The sequence below is a fragment of the Trichoplusia ni genome, unplaced genomic scaffold (assembly GCF_003590095.1).
Source record: "Trichoplusia ni isolate ovarian cell line Hi5 unplaced genomic scaffold, tn1 tig00002950, whole genome shotgun sequence".
NCBI lineage: Eukaryota > Metazoa > Arthropoda > Insecta > Lepidoptera > Noctuidae > Trichoplusia > Trichoplusia ni.
Window position 1 is genome coordinate 76203 of NW_020800304.1, and position 22050 is coordinate 98252.

The 22050-nt window shown below is 35.6% G+C and overlaps 2 protein-coding genes across 3 annotated transcripts in view; both read left to right on the plus strand.

Annotated features, from left to right (window-relative positions):
- Positions 1-2532: 2532 nt before the first annotated feature.
- Positions 2533-22050, plus strand: part of LOC113507597 (nephrin-like) — a 49139-nt gene continuing 29621 nt past the window's right edge. For both annotated transcript variants that reach the window (XM_026890446.1, XM_026890447.1), the window contains exons 1-6: positions 2533-2755; positions 13424-13534; positions 15443-15528; positions 16070-16183; positions 19384-19505; positions 19910-19967. In XM_026890446.1, the coding sequence (XP_026746247.1) occupies positions 2706-2755; positions 13424-13534; positions 15443-15528; positions 16070-16183; positions 19384-19505; positions 19910-19967 (541 nt within the window). In that variant the 5' untranslated portion in view covers positions 2533-2705. The remainder of the gene's footprint in view (positions 2756-13423; positions 13535-15442; positions 15529-16069; positions 16184-19383; positions 19506-19909; positions 19968-22050) is intronic.
- On the plus strand, positions 3234-5752 carry LOC113507598 (piggyBac transposable element-derived protein 4-like). The gene is made up of 2 exons (XM_026890448.1): positions 3234-3392; positions 3430-5752. The coding sequence occupies exon 2, from the start codon at positions 3472-3474 to the stop codon at positions 5245-5247; it is 1776 nt and encodes a 591-aa protein (XP_026746249.1). The 5' UTR covers positions 3234-3392; positions 3430-3471; the 3' UTR covers positions 5248-5752.

The window sequence follows — 22050 nt, forward strand, 5'->3', positions numbered from 1 at the left end:
TATCGGGCATTTATATGTATGTTTGTATACTTGTGACACAGAAACCAATTAGAAATTTCTATCGCCAAAATAATTGTGCGTAAAACCTTAACATATGCGATCCGCGATCGGATTTTACGATTATGACGGGATCGTGAGCAATCGATTTCTCGTCGCTTTTACATCATAACTCGATACGAGGCGCTCATATTAATCGAGAGATTTCATCGATTTCGTATCGATACTAAATGTTTAACGTGATTGTGTTTTGAATTCTATGGTGGTTTGAAATAGGATTGATTTGGTAGTTATTTTGTGGATGAAGAGTTAAATTAATACCATGTACATAAAGCTTAAAAGCTTATGAAACTGATGTAGTTTTGCATATATTGATTTTATGTAATTTCTGACGGGGCCAGCCAAAGTAACTCAATTTCAAATCGCATCAGAATAGGAATATGATATAAAATATGGTTTTATAAGTCTTTATTTAGTTTTACATGTCCCGCTGTATATCTGTCTGTAATTATATTGCAAGTTGAATTTGATCCACTTCCCGGTTTCCGATTGAGCTAAAATTTTGATAATATATGTATATAGCCTGACAATGCAATATTATGACATGACTTATATTATAGCTGATCTTATGCTGGAGCTGGAAGGTAGCTATCGGAGCTCCGCTAATAACCTCATTGAGCTTATATTCGTTTGATTATTATTCCGATTTGACTTACCTTGGCATTTGGAGGAAATGTTACTTGTCTACGGGCTCTTACCTACTCGTAAAAATAGCCTTCCTTTACCCAAAATTGTTTTAAAAATAGTTTTAGTCGATTCAGAGAAATTCTGTAACGTGCTTCCTCACTTGAGGGCTGGTGACTTGAACGATGTCATAAGCACCTTACAAAAATAATAAAAATAAATACCAAAAATAATGAAATCCCGATGCCATCGTAAAAGTAATTTGGTATCAATTTCAAGCCTTTAAAAATCTCGTTAAAACCAATTTGCTTTAATTTTGTGAGAATAGTTTTACAGGAAACGACGTCAGATGCAATCTGCTACATTGCTATATTTTAAAACCTGGCAACTGGCAATCTGCCAGATTGGGGCTTTAATAAAAGTTGCCATGTACCGTCGGGGGAATAAATATGCCAGATTGTTTTTTTTTCTACATTTTTTTGAGAGGACGTGTCAACTCTTGCTTTTTTCTTGCCAAGTTTCTGGCGGAATGTGGTTCTATTTAAAAGAGATGCATAAATGTTTGTATTTTTTAGGTGAATAAATATCACAGACAATCGCCGTTGTCATAAAAAAGTAATATCAATAACTGTATACTATCATTAACATTAACTAAATGAATAAACATTAGACTTTATGTATACCTACTGAAAATGAAGCTTCTTAGAATGTATCATAAACCTGTCTGGTTAGCCCAACTATATCTAATTTAGTCCACAGTCGGGCAACAAGGTCTCATACCACAAAACCCATAAAGTTAAACAGTTAAAAATTATATTCCGCTGGTTTTGTGTGAAAGTGTAACAAACAAACTCACAAACACATTTATTTACATTAGATTAGATATTATAGATTTTTATTGAAACATCACAGGAACAACGGTTCAATTTAATATTTTTTTCAAATTCTTTTTATCAATAAATTCCTTTATTACGTAACTCAATTTTAACCCAATTATGTTTTGAATAAATAATTCGTAACTTTTTTTAAAATTCAGTAAAAATTTTCTCCGTAATTTTTATGAAAATATTTCTTTACTTAATTGAGTTAAAATACCTAAAAGGACATAAAAAAATATTAGGTAAAGAAATTGGTTCTGACGTGAAATTTAGAAAAAAACGTACAATTCTTTTGTCGATATCATTAATGACAGAAAGGAATTAATAAGCTTTAAATAATACTGTAAACAATTCCTTTTTATAATATTCTGAATTATCAACTATCAAAAATTTAACGTACTAGCTGTTGCCCGCGACTCCGTCTGCGTGGACTCAGTTTACAGCGTTCGGTGGTGCCCGTTTCCATGGAAATACATCCCCTTAGGCTTTTTCCATGTCAATGGCTATATGCATGCCAAATTTCAATATCGCAACGAGTCGCGGGTTCGACCCTCAAGTACAAGCATTTGTGTGATCCACAAGCGCTTATTTGCTAGGCTAGCTTTCTTTGCCACAAACATTCAAGTCATCTACTTGAATGTTTGTGGAACCTCAGCAAAAATATTTACTCTCATCATCGGCCTAGCCTTTTCCCAACTGTGTTGGGGTCGGCTTCCCGTCTAACCGGATTTAGCTAAGTACCAATGATTTACAAGGAGCCATGCCTATCTGACCTCCTCAACCCAGTTACCTGGGCAACACAATACCCCTTGGTTAGACTGGTGGTGAGACTTAGCTTCTGACTACCTTTAACGACTGCCAAAAATGTATAAATAACAGCCGGGACCCACAATTCAACGTGCCTTCCGAAACACGGAGGAGCTCGCTATGACAAAGATGGTCACCCATCTGCGGACTAACCACGTAGCTTAACCTGTGATCGATTCACTTACGCAGTTATAGCTTAGCCACGAGCTCCTCTTGAGAAAGATTTCCTCTCTAATTTTCCACATTTTGTCAACAGCCTCGATCGAGTCGCTCCACGCGCCGACAGGGGGCGGTGTGGAGCTACCGTGTGACGTCACACCAGCTCTCCCGGATGACCGCATGGGGCTCGTTATATGGTACAAGCAGGGGCACGAGTCGCCGATATATACGTGAGTATGATTATATTTTATAGTATTAGTTTTTTTTATAATAACTATCGTGAGACTGATTCATTATTAAATGATGTAACGGTTTACTCACGCGTATTTATCGGGGTAGCCCGACTTCGACTTCGAGTTCGACTCGCGATCCCGCCGCGTCTGCTCATGATTAAGGACTCCGGTTGAGTCCGAAACTAGTCGGGCTACCCCGATAAATACGCGTGAGTAAACCGTTACATCATTTAATAGTATTAGTTTTGTTTATTTGTTCTTAATTAAAAGTGTTTGTCTTTGTTTTTAATAAAAAAGTAATGGATTTTTTTGCCGATATCTTTCTATAAAGAATGTCACTATAGGACCGCGTAACTGGAGTCACTGAAAAAGTCCTACTTAATCTTGACGTCATTCGGACCATTCTAACGATCATATAGATGTTTTATCAGATCTTTAAATATCATTTGTTTAGGAATACTAGATCGAGTTAACAAGTTCGCTGCCACCCCCGCACCGGTGCGGGGAGGGGTGTCCATGCGAGAGGCCGACCACGCACCGGTGCGGTCTCGCGCCGTAGTAGATTCATACACTCAGTTTGGCGCCGGCACTGGGCCAAGAACGTTGTGTTTGAAGCGGCACTGCGCTTGAAATTTTAAATTTTCGTAACGTGTTTTTGGTTTTTTCGTATGTTTGACGGTTGAGTGTTTATGCAGAAATAAATATCAAGTAAAATGGATTGCGAAGAAGGCCCTTCTAGGCCTAAAAGGCAGCGAAAACAATTGTTTTCTATTATGCACGACAGTGATATAGAAGAGGTATTGTTTTCTGATAATTCTGAAGACGATTATCAGCCTGGTGACGAGGAGTCAGCATCAGAGAGTGAAGGTGAGGAGCACCCCTTAGATATCGAATTACGCTCTCCAGCACGTCAATTAGTGTCACCTACAGCTCAGGATCAAGACCTGCAGCCAAACTCACCATCTGTATCAGACACTCAAGGTCAAGCCCAGCTGAACCAACCCTCTGCAGTAGGCTCAACCGCTGAATGGACTACAACTGGCGAGATGAGAGAAATTTATTTTACAAAATCAAACGAATTTTATGGTGAAATTGCAGGAGCAAATCCTATTGATTATTTTATTTTTTTTTTTACTGAAGATTTTTTGACGATGATTTGTACTGAGACAAATGCACAGGCACAGAGGTTGATAAGTAGACATAATCAGGAAGTTTCAAGCAGACGAAGTAGAGATTTTGCCAGGATTTCTGGATGGAAACAGGTCACTGTCTGCGAGCTGAAAATTTTCCTTGGTTTGCTGTTCCACATGGGAACTATCCCTCTCAGTCGTTTACAGGATTACTGGAAAAAAGATAGGCTGTTTTCAATTCCAATTTTTGGGAAACAAATGAGCAGAAACAGATTTCTCCTCATACTGAGATGTTTGCATTTTACCTCAGAGGAAGAAAGTGAGGATCCAATGTTCAAGGTTAGAAGTGTCATTGATTACTTCAACAACAAAATGACTGAATGTTATTATCCTGCAGCACAATTATCTCTGGATGAAAGTATGGTGCTATGGAGAGGGCGACTGAGTTTTCGGCAGTTCATCAAAAATAAACGCCACAAATACGGCATAAAGTTATATATGCTAACTGAACCAGATGGATTGGTATTGAAGTTCCGTGTTTATGCAGGTGGAAAAGATACAGACGTATCTGGGAAGGGTCACGCTGAGAAAGTTGTCATGGAGCTGCTTCAGGGAAAACTAAATAATGGCCACGAATTGTACATGGACAACTTTTATAATAGTTTTGGTTTGGCGAAGAAGCTGCTTGATCACAACACCTATTGTACGGGCACTCTACGTAAAGACTTGAAAGAAAATCCTCAGGAAATCAGGAAAAAAAATATTAAGAAAGGAGAAAATATCTCAATGTTTCGTGAAGGAGTGCATGTTGGCGTGTGGAAAGATAAACGCGTTGTGACGTATATTACTACCCAGTATAAAGACAGAATGGTTCCAGTCCAAAATAAACGTGGCCAAGTTACTCAAAAGCCAGAAGCTATCTCGAAATATAACGATTACATGTCAGGAGTAGACATGCAAGATCAGCTTCTAGCGTACTATCCTTGCGAAAGAAAAACTTTACGCTGGTATCTAAAATTAGCCATCCACACATTCCAATTACTTTTCTTGAATTCAATGAAGATGTACAATAAATATTCAGGGCAACGTAAAATGTCTCTCTATGATTATCGCATGAATGTCATAAATGCTCTGCTGCCCGAAAATGTACCAGGAAATAGACCTTCAAATACCCAAACTCATAAAATAAAGAAAGCCACTGAAACTACTTCAAATGGGCGTCTCAAACGAAAGACATGCCGTCAGTGCACCAAGAATAAAAAGCGTACTGACTCTCCTTGGTATTGTGACACCTGTCCTGACAAACCTGGACTTTGTGTGGAATGTTTTGAAAATTACCACTCAGAACTTCCTCTGTAAATGTGATAATTCATGGTTTTATAACTTTTTTAAATATGACATTGTTGATTGATAATTTCTGCGTTTTTCTCTGATTGTTTTTGTTTTATAAGATATTTTATTCACATTGATGCCAAAGTGTAATGCCATTTCTAAGTAAAGTTCAATTAGAAAATATTTATTTGTTTTACTTTTCTCTAAATTAATGTTGATTTTGCAGTTTATTTCATTACAAAAATGCAAGAAGTATCTAATATAAACCACATTTAAATAAATAAAAGCGTATTATTCCTAATTAACCATAAAAACGTAATAAATTCATAACCCGCACCCGTGCGTTCTTTGGCACTGAGAATGAAAATTTCATTCCCAGTGCCTAGCACGCACCGGTGCGGTGTAGTTGCCCTCCTCATTTAAAATACTGTAAAATATCATAATATAGATAATTAAGTATAATTACAATCTTATATAATCACTTTTAAAGTCGATCAAACAAAAAATATATTTGGCCTCCCGGTGACCTTCAATTTTTGCAAGTGGCAGTCAACCTGTTAACCCTTAGTTCTATATCCAGCCGTACATTATCAAATTTTATCCTTCATTTACATATTAACAATCTAATACACAGCTCAAAATAAAAAGTAAATAATTCACGTGCTTTTGAAGATATCCCCAAATACACCAACTGTTTTTAATTTTTGTTTGGGAAAATAATATGATGAGTATGTACCTACTTTATGAAACAATCATATTATAAATTAAACTTTACAAACTGAATCAATCTATTTTCTTTCAATAGTATCTTAAACCTTTATAAACCAAATATTTATAAACTAAACATCTCAAACAAATTCTCATTAATAATAGCCTCATCATAACCAAAATAATGACTAATCAAAAATTCCGAGACAAGAGCCCTCGACTCAAAGATAACACTCGACTCAATTCAAATCGATCGATTTGAGATCGTATACAATTATACGTTAGATGCGGTCTGATTGAGAGGTCGTGTTACTTGATACCTGCTACCCAGATACCTTAAGTCGATGTATCGTAATCAATCGATTTGGGGAGGATTAGTGTAGAGTTACCGTTTTAAGGAAAATGGGTACTGTTGGATTAGAGCTTTAGTGGTGTTACGGTTGGTACGGTCATAACCTTGATGGGTGATCAAGCTTTGTTTGAAATTCCTATTTTTCAACCACGCCCTGAAACTCTCAGTATCGAAAATTTAACCCGCACTTTACCGCTTTCTATTTTACAGCAAAGATTTTATAAAACTATATAAACAAAGTAAATTTTTTATTTCCGTCTAAGAGCTAGATTTTTTAGAATAATTCTGAAAATAAGTTTAATTACTCAAAGTTACTTACTTTCACATCTACCCGCGATGTTTTCGCAATTTTATAAAATAAACAAAAGATTATTATCATTCAATCATCAAAAGCGAATTCATGTGAATTTTGTAATTTCATTTGAGAAAAAAACTATCTTCAACCACAAAATTCAGAACATTTCTTCTGATCCCTATAAACCCGTTCACTATAGCACTAGGCAAAAACACGAAAAGCAATCCTTTAATTAAAAGCCGTTCTTTACGCATGAAACCTTAAAACTTGACGAACGTAATTAATCCCATGTCTTGTGAACACGAAAATTACATGAGCTTCTATCGTGTAAGGGGATACATAGCAGAAATTGGCAGAAAACTCAGTTTTTATTATCTATACTAATATATAAAGCTGAAGAGTTTGTTTGTTTGTTTGAACACGCTAATCTCAGGAACTACTGGTCCAAATTGAAAAAATCTTTTTGTGTTGAATAGACCATTCATCGAGGAAGGCTTTAGGCTATAAACCATCACGCTGCGACTAATAGGAGCGAAGATAGGTACAATGGAAAATGGGTAAACACAGGGCAGGTATAAATCATAACTTATAACGTCTACCCACGGGAACGAAGTCGCGGGCAACAGCTAGTTTTAGAATAATTTGCTTGTGAAACATCATGAGTACACTGACGATATTTTTTTTATAATTAGAATGTATTCTGAAAAATGTCAATTAGTTATTACAAAAAAAAGTGTTTTTGGTTTATTTTTATATTTTTCTTTATTATTTTTATTCGATAACTGGTTTGTTACACACATGGTTGTCGGTTGTAGCTGCAAAAATATAACCTTCCTTCGCCAAAGATGTAAGCTTATGTGGTTATCCAAAGTATCAGCTACAGACACTTAAAATTTCATAGGAATCCGTTTGGACGTGAAGAGGAAACAAATATTAGCACACACAAACACGATCACGTATTTCTTTCATATTGAAATAGTTGTGTGATAATACCGATTAATCTATGGCGAGTCTAATTCTAGGAGACATAAGACTTTACAAGTCTATTAAAAAAAAACTTCACTATGTTAATTATATTATTTAATCAAACAATTACTGCAATATGTTAAAAAAAATCTAGAAAATATCACTTGACCTTCTTAATATTTTGTATTGGAACCAAGGCTTGTTACTTGACGACAAGATGAATACCAATCACTAGTGACAGGTTGGTACTGATTGGTGCCACGTACAAGGATAGTGACACTTTGATGTATAAGTGCCAAGCGTCTATGTAATACGGAGTGTTCGTGATAATCAATTGATTTAGGTACAGATTAATTGGCATTAACGTTGTACTTGTGTTGAATTAATTATAATAATTGTCGTCTACTTTCTTGTACTATAAAAGATCGCGATTTTCTATCATATCATTGTGAATGGCCAAGTACCCAGAAAATGCTGCCAAAGTCTGGTATAGGTCACCACGCCAAACCCACTGTGCACGACGCGACGTGCCGCTGGTTTGATCCTCGCATAAGTGTGCATTTGTATGTTCCACGAATGCTTGTTCTGGGTCTGGGTGTCTTTGTGAAATTGTCTTGAATGTTTGCAAATCAAAATGTGAATCTTGTGAAAACACGCGATTAAATTCTATATTGCGATAGGAGTGTAAAAAAAAGCATTCTTAACGTAAATAAAGTACAAAAATGAATAACTTTTTTACGAGCTCTACCTTCATCGCAAAAAATCTGTTGTACTGGTTGAGTCATTATCAAATGACTCCTCTTGCTTTGTTAATGAGCGGAAGGGAGTGTCAGACTTTTACCGTCTAAAACTCATCCATGTCCCTTGCTCTATGGGTACCGGGGCAACTCTTTCACATCCGACGGACGTCCTGTATCACAAGCCCAGGAGAAGCTGACTTTATCTTTAGTTAATTTTTTTTTTCCTTTCCTACTTTGTCCAGTGTGTCCCACTGCTGGGCAAAGGCCTCTCCCAAATCCTTCCACGACTCTCTATTCTGGGCCGCATGGAACCAGCCTGGTTGGTAAGCGTTGAGGTCGTCTCGCCACCGCTTCCTAGGTCGCCCATGACGACGCCGTCCATCCGCTGGCTCCCATAGTGTGGTGACTTTGGCCCAATGATAGTTAAAATAGGGTCTAAAATATTTGACTCCTGCCTTAACAATCCTGCCAGTGACCTCTCAAAACAGTAGCGATAATCACTTATTATGTAAAAACGTGGATATTGAATTTCTATAGTAATTCCACTTCGTCGGTCGTTTAATCCGCTCGAGATACGCGTTTTTATCTCCTAATACCCTGTTTAGATCAAATGTGCCGCTATGGTAAGCCAATGTGCGTTTAGACTGATTTGAATTGATCCACTGATGAATTGACACGGTAATGATGACAGCTTTTTTTTCTTTTGTTGTTTGTAGTGTCCAAATGTAGGCAAATTAATATTTTCTTTTTGGATACCATTTTTTTTCGTACATTACATTAAAAATGATTAAAAATTTTCATATTCATCTATTTAATCAAATTGGAAGCTGTGATTCGTTTGGTGTATAAAAATCTGTTCTATGTTTAAACCACATTTTTTTGATACGACTTTGTTCTAAAGAATTAAATCCTTTTACCGTCGGGCTTTTACAAATATACAAATCACAAGCACAAGACACCCAGACTCAGGACAAGCATTTATGGATCATTAAAATGCTTGCCCTACGCGGGGTTCGAACCCGCGACACGTCGCGCACAGTGGGCTTGGCGTGGTGACCTCATCCACTCCGCTATCCGTGCGCTCGTTATTTATTTAATAACAGTAAACTCACACGCATTTATCAGACTATACCAACTAATTTCGGACCCAGCCTTAGTCCTTAATCACGAGCTCACGCTGTCATCTACATAATATCACTTGTCATTTCAGACAACTTCAGACCCATCTAATACCTGAAGAGATTCCAGGCACAATTCCCACTACGATAATATTATCGAAGCGTACTATTGATTTGGGATTAGCGAGACTTGTCCTACCTCGATTAGATTGGGGATTAATTGGACATCTACTGAAATAGTCTTAGATGTAGATGGAACATCAATATAGGCTGTAGGAGAAACAATTGTCTGATTATAAGTGACTAGCTTTGCGCCTGCGGCTTCGCCCGCGTCGAGGTCGGTTATATCGCGTTTCCAAGAGAACTCTTCGAAAGTCCGGGATAAAAACTATCCTTTGTTCTTTCTCAAGGTCAACTCTATCTCTATACCAAATTTCATTAAAATCTGTTCAGTGGTTTAGACGTGAAAGCGTAACAGACAGACAGAATTACTTTCGCATTTATAATATTAGTAAGGATGAATGCAAGAATTTAAGTGGTTTTAACTCCAGTGTAGTACATATTGACGGACATAAATAATACTTTTCTGGAGAACAAAAACAAACAAACGACGGTAAATAAAAACTATCGGTTATTTTTTTCTACGACAACAGCTATTTCACGTTAAATGAAACAAGAATCAACAAAAAAACGGTTCATCCAGTACAATTGTAGGGTAATATAGATAAAAAGAAATAAAGACGATTTTACAACTCCTCCTTTTTGGAGAAAATTGGAAAGTGGCATAAAAATTAAAAAAAAATGACCATACCATTCAAATCCTTATCAGGTACAGGGAAGGTACCCTAAAAGGTATTCTAACGTGGTTACTTCATGTAAAACAGCTAATAATAAGTCTAGAAGCCAAACCTAAGAGAGTAATAAATATAAAAAAGAAACGTAGCTTGCAAACAGACTAGTCAAATAACATACATTTTCCCTTCCCTTATATAAGTTAACAAAACAAAACAGTACCAACTTAGGCCATAAACAGTGACCTATAGTTTCACACACCATGAGAAGTTTATATGTACCATAAACGAAACTTTTGTACCGCATAAAAACGAATTGAAAATTGAGACGATCAAAACTTTGTACATTAAAACAAAGAGCGAAGTTTTTGTTTGTTCCTGTATTGCCAACAGTGTATAGTTGCGGGTGGGGTACTGCGCTAAATCCATTAGTGAATTTGCGAGAATCTTTAGTCTTAGGATGATCATATTATATAAGTTGTTGATGTAAAGAGTGTTTATTATTTTAAAGGGATTTTGCTATTCGGTTTTTAAATGGTTTTGTTTTCGCTAGGTGCAAAAAAAACATGAAGAAGATAATATATTATTAAATGATGCAACGGTTTAGCCATGCGTATATTCGGGATTGCCCGACTAGTTTCGGACCCAACCGGAGTCCTTAATCATGAGCTGACGCGGCGTTTTTAGTTATGGCGTAGATCTTACAAGAATCAATTCAAACTATATTTTACTACCTACCCATCAGACCCCAATTTCATTCCACAACAATATCCCATACTCAAACTAGCTTTACAATAATTAAGAATTTAAATCAGAACAAAACATCCGCTTCCACACTTAACCCCAAACCGCCGGCTGTCCGCCTATCGGACCGAACGTTTTAAATGTACACGTTATTAAAACACCGATAAAGAATTAAGGAGTCCACAATACCAGTATACATTAATCCCTATAATCTGTCAATTTGGATTCCATGTTCGTGATGTCAAACGCTTCCTGCCGCTGTCATAGAGAGATTTTTTTAGGGTTCCGTAAACGTGAATAATGGTACACAATAGGCAACATAGAGAAAATGTGTGTTCAGGTATCAAGTTTCATAGGAGTGAGAGATTAATTTGATGATCCAAAATAAAACGTTTTGTAAGTGTGCTCAAGTAGGTAATACGTGTTTATTAACTCTTAACACTTAAACGGCTAAACTTTTTTGATGAAAATTGGCACAAAGATAGCTGAAATCCTTTTTTCTCGACAATAAAAGAAGCGTAACTAATCATTCAAACATGCATTGCAGCTAAAATCAAAGCCCCCTCGGATGGAGTGGCTGGCAATAGCAATGCATAAGTAAATAAAAGTATTTAAAAAAGGTGTAATAAATCCATTTTTTTTAAATATTTTCGTCAAAACATTATGCACAAACAATAAAAAACTTTCAAGCAATCTTTGTGTAGCTTGTAGTATGATACGGAACCCTTTCAATACAAATCTTGTTAACATTGACCGTTTTTCGAACAAGGCTTAGTCGTGATCAGAGGATTTGGGTTAGATCGACCAACGTGGCTTTTAAGGGTTAACGAACGTATGTAATTGGGTTAAAGTGGATGGCATGTGATTCAAAACGGGTTCGGTTCTGTTTGATGAATGTTTTATGTAATACTTGTGTGTTTATTAGGTTTTTCGTGTTGCTATGTATTGGGTTACAACATTTGCAGTATCTCTACTAATATAAATGTAAATGTAAGTTTGTCTGTTACACTTTCTCGCGAAAAACTTAACTGTAATTCATGAAATTGACACACATTGACTTGGCGGGATTAGAAGGAACTCAGTAACATTAACAACTTAATAAAAAAACGGGATTCTGCTTTACTACGATATTCCACGCGGTCGGAGCCAAAAGGGACCGCAAGTATACATATATTTTAAAATTATTATTATATTCATTTGTGTATTGACAAAGGGAAATGAAATCTCAGTTTAAAATTAATGTTTTTAGTGCAATTTGTTCCAACACTAGCTTGGAATGTTGACGACCCCTGGATAAGCGAGAACTTAAATATATTACATTATAAAGCTCTTAAATCTAAAAGCCAATTTGTTATATTTTCCACTACAGCTAAACTTAATATTAAAGTCTAAAACATACATTTTCTTAAAAAAATCTTACACCAAATTAATTGCGTTACCTTCCAAACAGTGTTGAAACAACTTAGGAAATTCTTGGCGGAAAATACTTGGAAATATTTGAAACTTTTTAGTTGAAGTTGTTACGATACTTGTGCGAAATCATTAGTTATTTTGGACTTTGATCTTGTTTATGTTTATACGTGATCGAGAAAAGGTAGTCAAAAGCTCATGACGGAATAATCCTTCAAATATTTTTAACGCAAACGTATGGATGTTTGTTCCACTTTCACTCCAAAACCACTGAACGGATTTAGACGACACTTGGTACACAGATAGTTTATAACCAGGATTTAATATCTCGAGTTTATCTTTTCTCGATAATTTTCGATTTGAAACGGGCGAGCTAAATAAGCGCACTAATAAACTAAAGAAAAGATGAATTAATTTGCCCATGTGTATTTCCAAATGTAGGTACTAGACTGAAATATAGATGTCCAAAATAAATACGGATATCTTCATTAATAGCCTACACAAAAAACATAACTGATACAGTACGTTCAAATCTCGTCTGACGTCACTTACCAGTACACTTTGCACCGACAAGTGACGTCATTACGTTCCCCACTTCATTACGTTTCACCATTCTTGATGACCTTTGATTTTTCAAAATAAAATGTACGTTATCATAAAAATGTTAAATTTTTTATATAATAAGTTTATTTAATAAGTTATCGACAATTTGACATACAGAAAACGGCGTTGTTAAAGACCAACCCATATAGGAAAAAGACCGAGCATATACCTCATTTTATTAAACAGTGCTAATTCACATTTAAAATATAAATAAACGGCCCAAAATAGTTGTTTATATTCCGCAAACGGTTGAAACATTCTTCATAATTTATTTCACTATTAATTGAATACTTTATGTAGAGTCGTATTCGTTTGACTGTTTAAAACCATGAAATGAAAAACATCTTTAGGCTTCGCTACGTTGGCTATCACATATTTTTTATTAGGTTTATTGCTGTTTAGTTAACCTCATAATGCCTCAAAATAAATCGGTAGTTTAATAAATGCACTTAAATAACCAATCAATTATTACTTTAATTGGACACTCGAGAAGGCGTGACGTCACACTGGGCGGACTCTACCCTGGGAGTGAGGGCCACCTTCAGGAGCGACACCAGACCTGCTGTGCTGGTTCTCACTAAGTTAAGGTAAGGTTATAACTTCCATTATTTAGCAATGAGGTATTTGACTAGCGCCTGTTTCACAATCATTGATAAGCCGCTATCTGGCAGATAAATTGAAGGATTTGACATTGTTTGTATGAAAAATCTGTGAAGTAATTTACCGGGAACTTCTGTGGTTGTGGTAAAACAGGTCCTTGTTTAGTCAGACAGATTTTAAAAAAGTAATGAATATGTATTTTTCATTATACCACAAAATTAAAAAATAACAAAGATGATGAAATGTATAGTAGTTGGGGCTGGTAACATCACCAAATATCATCAAAATCGGTCCAGTTGTTTGGTCGTAATAAGTAAAAAACGTGTCATAAGCCATTGTTTTATTTTAGGCATAGACCAACAGCAAAACTTTAAACATATCTTCAACATTATGACGTATAAAAATAGCGCAATCCAAGTCAAAATCATAACCCTCTTTTTCCTGCCGTAGTCGGGTAAAATATACCTAAACAACGTTATGAGAGGCTCGACAGCCTTCAATATAAGATCAAAGATTATACCCAACATTGTGTAGGTATGTCGGTACAATACGAAACATGGTATTAATTAAAGCGGCAACAGAAGTCCCGCAATATGGCTCCCAAATAATAACAAACGGGTTTAACGTAATTATGCTGACCAGGGGATGTTGGTACAGTGGTTAGATGTGTGGGTTTTGGTGTAGGGGTTATAAGGTTCAGTTATTAATAAGTTTTGTTGGTAATTTTTGTTTTGTCGTCTTTAGAGTAGTGAAATGTTTTAAATATAATTACAAAGCTAATTTTAAGCTAGATTTTTTGAAAGTCGAATATTGCGTCACACGTCTGTATAAAGTATTTTTGATAGTTACATTGTAAATCCTACGCAATATTATATCGACAAGAAATATTTTATTTTGACTACCTATTAGGTAGTATACTTTCTGATCACCAAACATTAACACATAACTGTCAAAAACGTAAATATTCAACCGTAACATTTGATGTAAAGGCAAAGGAAATAAAATTATACATCCACACTATAAAATTTATTTTATCGATACTTCTGCGTATCGATATAAAATCAATAAATAAAACGGATTGCTCTGGTATTCCCCAGATTTTATGTTTCGTTCCCGATACGTTCCGATTAGTAACATCAATTTATTGCTTCAAAATGGTTTAGAGAATTTATGGAATCGATATGTGATATCGAGATATTCGATGACAGCGATTTAATCGATCAATTGAGTTTTTTTTTATGCCTATTCGAGATGCCGGGCGTTACTATTTTTGAAAGAACGCGTGGGAAAGGGTTGAGTGAATGTTTCCGCTCTAATTGTTTTGAGGTATAGGGCTATTCTTGTGACATGTTTTAGGACGGTTGATGTATGTTAACAAAAGTCTTTTTTGGTATTGGCTGGTAAGATAATAATTCCAACTTTAATCTCAACAAATATATAAGTGTGTGTATATCAGTTAATGCCTCCTAAACGGCTGGATCGATTGGCTTTTTTTGTATGCTTTTGGGTAACGCCCTGAATAGTTTAGATTCACAAATCAGCCAATCATTAAGGTATACATTCCACTGCAGGGCACAGGTCTCTTAGCAAATAGAGATGGTAAGATTAGATAGACGTCGATTTTTAGATTCCAGTATTTGGAATCCGGGTTTCCTCAAAATGTGTTACTTACTCTATCAGTAGTTGCGTAGAGTAACTCACATTTATACAAATGCATAGAAAATCATAACTCTGCCTAAGTGCATCACCATCATCATCATCATCATCATAGGCCTACCCGACTCACCAAAGCCATAGAAATCTACCTTCGGCTCTCACCAGTCATCTTGTTTATATTCAAGTGATATTACTAGAGCAGAATATTCTCTTACTCATTATGTATACCCTTGTTACAGACCAGAAGACAGCGGCCAGTACAGATGTCGCGTGGATTTCATCAAGTCACCTACGAAGAACACACGACTCAACCTCACAGTACTGAGTAAGTGCCTCTCTTATTAAACCTTAACAATTGTTTTCTTAGAAGACCAACCTTGGAAGCGTAAAAAGTACTTAACATCACAGTATTGAGTCCTCATCGACCCAGCCTTTTTTCATATTGTGGTTGGCTTCCAGTCTAAGTACCAGTGTTTTACAAGGAGCGACTGCTTATCGGACCTCCTCAACTCTGTTACCTGGGCAACACGATATCTCTTAGTTAGACTGGTGGTCAGACTTTCTATAGTATTGAGTTAGTCTTTCATATTAAAGCTAATGCAGTACTTGTTTTGAAAGAGTAATAAGATTTTGATAAGAAACATCAGGGTGTGGTTTTAGCAAGCTCCTGATAAGTAAAACTACAAGCTGATCGCTAACTTTGAATTGTTGAGAGATAATCACTACGCTCAGTGCTTTTTAACGATTCTAAATTCTTACATTTAGTATCCTAAATAAATATCCTAAATCCTAGTAGTCTCATTTAACTTTCCCTTGTAGGGATCGAATCTTCTCGTCATAAATATTAACTTTGTTTTTTTTCTCAGTACCACCAGAGCGACTGATAATCCTCAACCACGAAGGTAACGAGATTCGAGGAGGCGTCCTAGGACCTTATGATGAAGGGACAGAAGTCAACCTTACTTGTATAGCTGTTGGAGGTAAGGAAACAACTCTGAAGGATATATAATGGGAAACAGAAGTTGGTTAACGCAATTTGATTTTTAAATCCCATCGAATTCAATGATATTTACTGTTGTGCTATCGTTGTCTTCAGAATTTCTGCATGCTAATGAAGAATATCGGCTGTTTGTAATTTAGTTTGGGTTAAACGACTTCTGTTGCTAACTGTATTAGATATTATATTAGGGTTTAAGGTGTGGAAGCGCGATGGTATAAATAATAAAATATATATGTAACAATGATTGAATCAATTTGGTGTCTCGGTCAACAAATTAAGCTTTTTGTTTTGACTTGCAGGTTTCAGTCTAACCCGAGGTATCAAAATTCTCCCACCTGCGCATTTAATTTAAAATAGTCAAAATCTTTAAAATGTGGTTTTAGAAACTTTTTACTCAATTGTTTCCTCCAAAAAGATCCTCTCCAAATTATGGACAAAAAATACCTAATTTTCCATTATTTCAATTTTGCCAATACTAAGTATCCTAGCGTAATATTACATGCTGATTCTAGAAACAGGTGTTTCACATTCCATTATTTCTAAAAACATGTGAACATGCGCTGTGTTTGACATCATATTCGAGTTGTGACGTGACAGAATATGTAATGAAAAATGTTCAATGTTGTTCAATGCATCGAATATTTTGTGAGAACTTTTGGATTCAATTTTCGGGTAAAATTTTAATATGACTGGTTCCAAATATCCACGTTATGCTTTAAAGTAATATCTTTGTATGTGGGTTTTGGTTAGGTATGTAATGTCCTCCCTCTTCATTGAGGATCCTTTCAGGTCCAATACTTCCGTAGATTACCCCCTACATATTAACTTACAAACAAATAATACCTACCTATTTATCTTCTAATATATAAAATTCCATGTCACGATGTTAGTTACCGTACTCCTCCGAAACGGTTCGACCGATTTTTATGAAATTTTGTATACATATTGGGTAGGTTTGAGAATAGAACAACATCTATTTTTCATACCCCTAAGTGATAAGGGTTGCTCACACTAAAAAAGTAATATTTTATTTTTTCATCAGTTGCAACCGAAACTAATCTTGCTAAGTACGCCTAAATAAATAATTGCCGGAATAAAAACTTTAGCTTTTAATGAGGATATTGAATACGTTCGTGATTTAGTCCATAACTTGCCGACGTCTACCTAGTTGCGTCAGAATACTGCAGTATCCTGGATCAGCGTTACCCTGGAGTATTCTAAGCTTTCACGAAAAATGTCCGATACACGCGCAATACTATTGTGGTTGGTTTAGAAGAGACAGCGGAAAACTTCAAATCCCCTTGAAATATTTTAACTTTTATGGGGCGGATTCATAATCAGGTAATAAGTAACGGTTGACTCACAACCCCGATACCAGCTCAGCATATAATATATGTAGATAACTAGACGAAGATGTAAAACCTATTATTCCGTCTTTGTATTTCTATAAGATCTAGGATTCCTGAGCCCTAGATCTTAAGGGAGAAAATATAGTTTGCGTTTGCTTCGAGAAAATCCAAGAGATTTTAACCTTGAAGACATTTGATCACGCTCACCGCTTTCGCTTATACCTCAACCCAACCGCCATACTTGACAAGGGTACACCGCACCCCAGTGTTTTACACGATTTTTTTATTTACTCAACCCCTTCACAGCTTCACACAATGTAATGTATACAATTATATACGTCGGTCGTTTGTACCCGCGTTATAATTATGTCGGTTTCGTTTATAAATACGATGAGAATTTTGTATGAAGGTTATTTTTTTAAATAATTTTTTTCTGTTGGGCAATTTATTTTAATGGGGTATAATATAGGTGTAGTTGTTGGCAGTCTGGTTATTTACGTAAGGTAAATATCAATTTATGTTAAAGCCATGTTATACTAGAGGTTTTTTTTTGTGTTTTCCTTTGTTTTTCAAATTAAAGCAATTCACATCGAATATTCTTAAATTTATAAACATAGGTAGATGTCACATTACGGGTTATATACTTACAATCAGTGTAGCTGTATGTTTTGCTATATTAAGCGTAAAAATGTAAGTGGCATAATTAACTATTAACTAAATAAAATCAGAGAATGAGCTTTCCTTTACTTACTCAATAAATATGTAATTTATAAGATACAAATAGAAAAGAAAAGAAATTTTAATTGCCAATATAGCCAAAATTCCAACATTCGTACCGCTAAATTAATTTAAGCGGTCTGTCGTTTCATCACCGTGTGTCTACTTTCTTCTGAGCCTTGGACTTACAGAAACCACATTATTCTTCATACTCCTATTAAAAGAGCAAAATCATTAAAAAAAGCAGAAGAATCTTCAAACATGTCTGTGCGAAATACCCTTGTAAGTTGGCAACCGTGTATAAATATCAAAATAAAAATACAAGAAATACCATCCGAGACTTTCCAGTTATAGCCAACCCAATTAACTAACTCCAAAGAACACAAACTAGCTTTTAAATCGTTAGAACAAACTTTGGGAAACGCAGGAATCCTTAAAAAAAGTTCAAAAAGGCGAAACGAGAAAATATTTTGCTTCGAACCTAAAATAGAGACGTGAATTTTTGCAGATTTCTCCTACTCTTAAAGCAAAAATGAAACTTTCAGAAAACTGTAAAGTTGTAAATTGGTTTGCTTAATTCGTTTTCGAGTGAGTGGAAAATTATTAGTTTCTTGTAAACGTTCGTTCTGAGAAACGACTTATTTAGTAGACGTAATTATTTAGCCTTTATTGCAAACTTAATATTGAGTGGGTTTCATTAAATATTTTGGGAACTCGAAATTTGGTATTGACATTTTTGGAATTTAACAGAAATCCCGACTTCAAACTAAATTTTAGTCAAAATTATTTTTAAATTTATGGTCAACTTTATCAGTTCAAGTGGTCCTTCTGCTAAATCTGCTAAAAGCAGTTTAGTCATATTTCTCTATCCATAGTCATATTATTTAAACAACCGTCAAAACTCGTCGTCATTCCCTTATCCCAATTATGTTATTTGTGGTCAGCGCAACATGTCTTCCTCTTCCATACCTTCCTATCGGCCGTCATCTCACAAGAAACACTCTTTGCAGCCATATCGTCTTTTACATTATCGATACATTTCTTTGGTCTTCCTCCTCCTAAAAAAAACGTGGACATTCTATTTCCTACATTCATGGTCACATTTTTGATCCAGGTCGTCCAACTGCTCGTGTGTCCTGGTGGAAGTCCCACGCTCTTTTGGCGAACTCCGAAGCGAGGGCTACCGTCTCCTTCAGACTCCAGAGATCTGACTTCGGTACTGACGTCACATGCCAGGTAAATATGATAAATTTTGTACCAAATAGTAACTAATGTGTTATGATCAGCTATTAAAGTCTGGTAACTAAACTGTTTAGTCAAGGAAGGTGTACTTTCAATAAAAAAGTTAATTGAGAATTGAAACGAGATTAATTCAAAATTAATCTTGTTCTGCTTAATAGTCTATAGATTTTTTATACGAGCACATTTTGCAAATCTAAAATTGTTTAATTCGAAAACTTTTTAAATGCTCACGAAATACAATAATTAAATCTTTATTTGTATGTTTTATAACTTTCAATAAAAATACAAGACTAACTGCATTTTCACTGTTGAATTTAGCAGTAGTCGGCTCTTCAAATGTACGTTAAAAACACAACTCTGTTCACTTTATTTTAAAGTTTTGTTTTGTTTGTCCGCAGGCGGTAACCGATCCGTTGATAGCTCCCGTCTCGGAGAACATATCCATCGACGTCAATCGTAAGTGTTCTATCCATTTTATATGAAGAAAACAAGCAATGTGTATCAAATAGTTTTGTTTACGTGGTTTATGTAGGCGAAGTTATATAGTTAGATATGAGTGTGTAAAATGTATTGAAGGATGACTTAAAAACAAATAGAAATAGTGGAATTAGGTCTCTACCCAACAGTAATTATCGTGAGGATGATTCATGATGATGATTCTACGTTAGCTCATGATTAAGGACCCTGGTTGGGTCCGAAACTAGTCGAACAAGCCCGATAAATACGCGTGAGTAAACCGTCGCATCATTTTAATAGTGGGACAATATGGGAAGATATATTAGTTGTAGTGAGAAGTCATGAATGAATCCAGTATTGCTGACAAATCATTCGAAAGAATCGAAAGAGAAAAAAAGAATGAAATCATAACATATACAACAAAATAAATACCCGCTTAAATAATACGGAACCGTTAACACCAAAAGCATTTCATCACTATTCAAACTCCAAAATGAGACAAAGTTTTACTAAGACACACTTGGAGAATCGACGCACGCGAACTTAAGTCCAACTTAGCTAAGTAGACAGGCGCTTATTAGACATTAATTAAACTTCGTTCGAAGTTAGGTCGAGTGAAATAGACTCTTATTTAAGGTGGAGACGGAAGGAGGAAGATTACTGCACATGATACAGTTTGAGTTAGACTAATGTATTTTCAGTTGATTTAAATAGAAGCTCCCGTACTAAGAAATTTGATCCTTGTGTCGCGATTTTCACAAACATTCGAGTCACATTTGTGGCTAAGCTATAACTGAATGTACAGATCATTCACAGTTTAAGCTATGCTTGAAACGGTTGGTATGTAGATGGGTGATCATATTTGTCATAACGAGTTCCTCCGTGGTTCGGAAGGCATGTTAAATTGTGGCTGTCCCGGCTGTCATTACTTCTTTTTTAATGTCATTAGGGTAGTTAGAAGCTAGATAATCTGATAACCAGTCTAAGGGGCATCGTGTTGCCCTGGTAACTGGGTAGAAAAGGTCAGATAGGTAGTCGCTCCTTGTAAACATTGGTACTTAGCTGAATCCGGTTAGACTATTACCGGTTAGATTGTTATGATGACGATTCAAGTCACAATTATGCAAAGACATTCAGACTCAGAACAAGCGTTCGTGGATCACACAAATGCTTGTCCTAGCGGGACTGAACACGGGACACGTCACACACATTGAATTTGGCGTGGTGATCTTATACCACTCGGCTATCCGTACAGACAATTTTACGAATATGTGTAGATCAATAGAATATAGGTAATTCTCGTCTATAATTTTCGTATGCCCGCAGGCACAATGTTGCGAACCTCCTGTAAATCTAACACCTCTTGTATTGTACTCCTGCATTGACGAATAAAAAGATTTGTATTTGTAAACCTTTCTTCGCAATCCTCCTTAACTAGTTTTACAGTCGTAACTTTTTGAACCAAAAAGGTTTTTAAAACATGAAAACTTCGCACATGTTCAGTCTTTATTTTCATAGCAACCAAGTATTGGCACTAATGACTACTCTACCAGTCAAAAAGGTCGCCTACTATGATTTTGAGATCAGAATAACTCGAATCAAACGGGGTGCAAGGAATATCCTTAACAGATGATAAAATCCTCTTTCCTTTCATCTCTATTTCCCATGGTTACAAGTCTTCGCTCCTCATTTGATTGACGTATCATTACCGATCCAGATATTCATCCGTGACTTGCATATCTTAGGTATACCCGTCTCTCTCACTCTTAGAGAATAGTTTTGCCATCTTGCTCTAACACTATGGGATTATCTGCTCTATTTAGACGTTTGGTTTTGTATCGATTTGGGTATGTAAGTTGAAAAGTGATTTGATAGGTATTAATGGAATATATTAAATAGGTACAGGGTGATGTTTTTAGGTAAAAAAAAATATTCTATGAGTAAAAGAAATTTGCTTGTTTTCAATTAAACAATTAAAATACTAAACATAGCAATGAACATCAGACTTCCTAAAGCGTCTATCTAAAAGAAATGTTGTTAATTCATCGAATAACTAATCAAAAATACTTAAAAAGCTTATTAA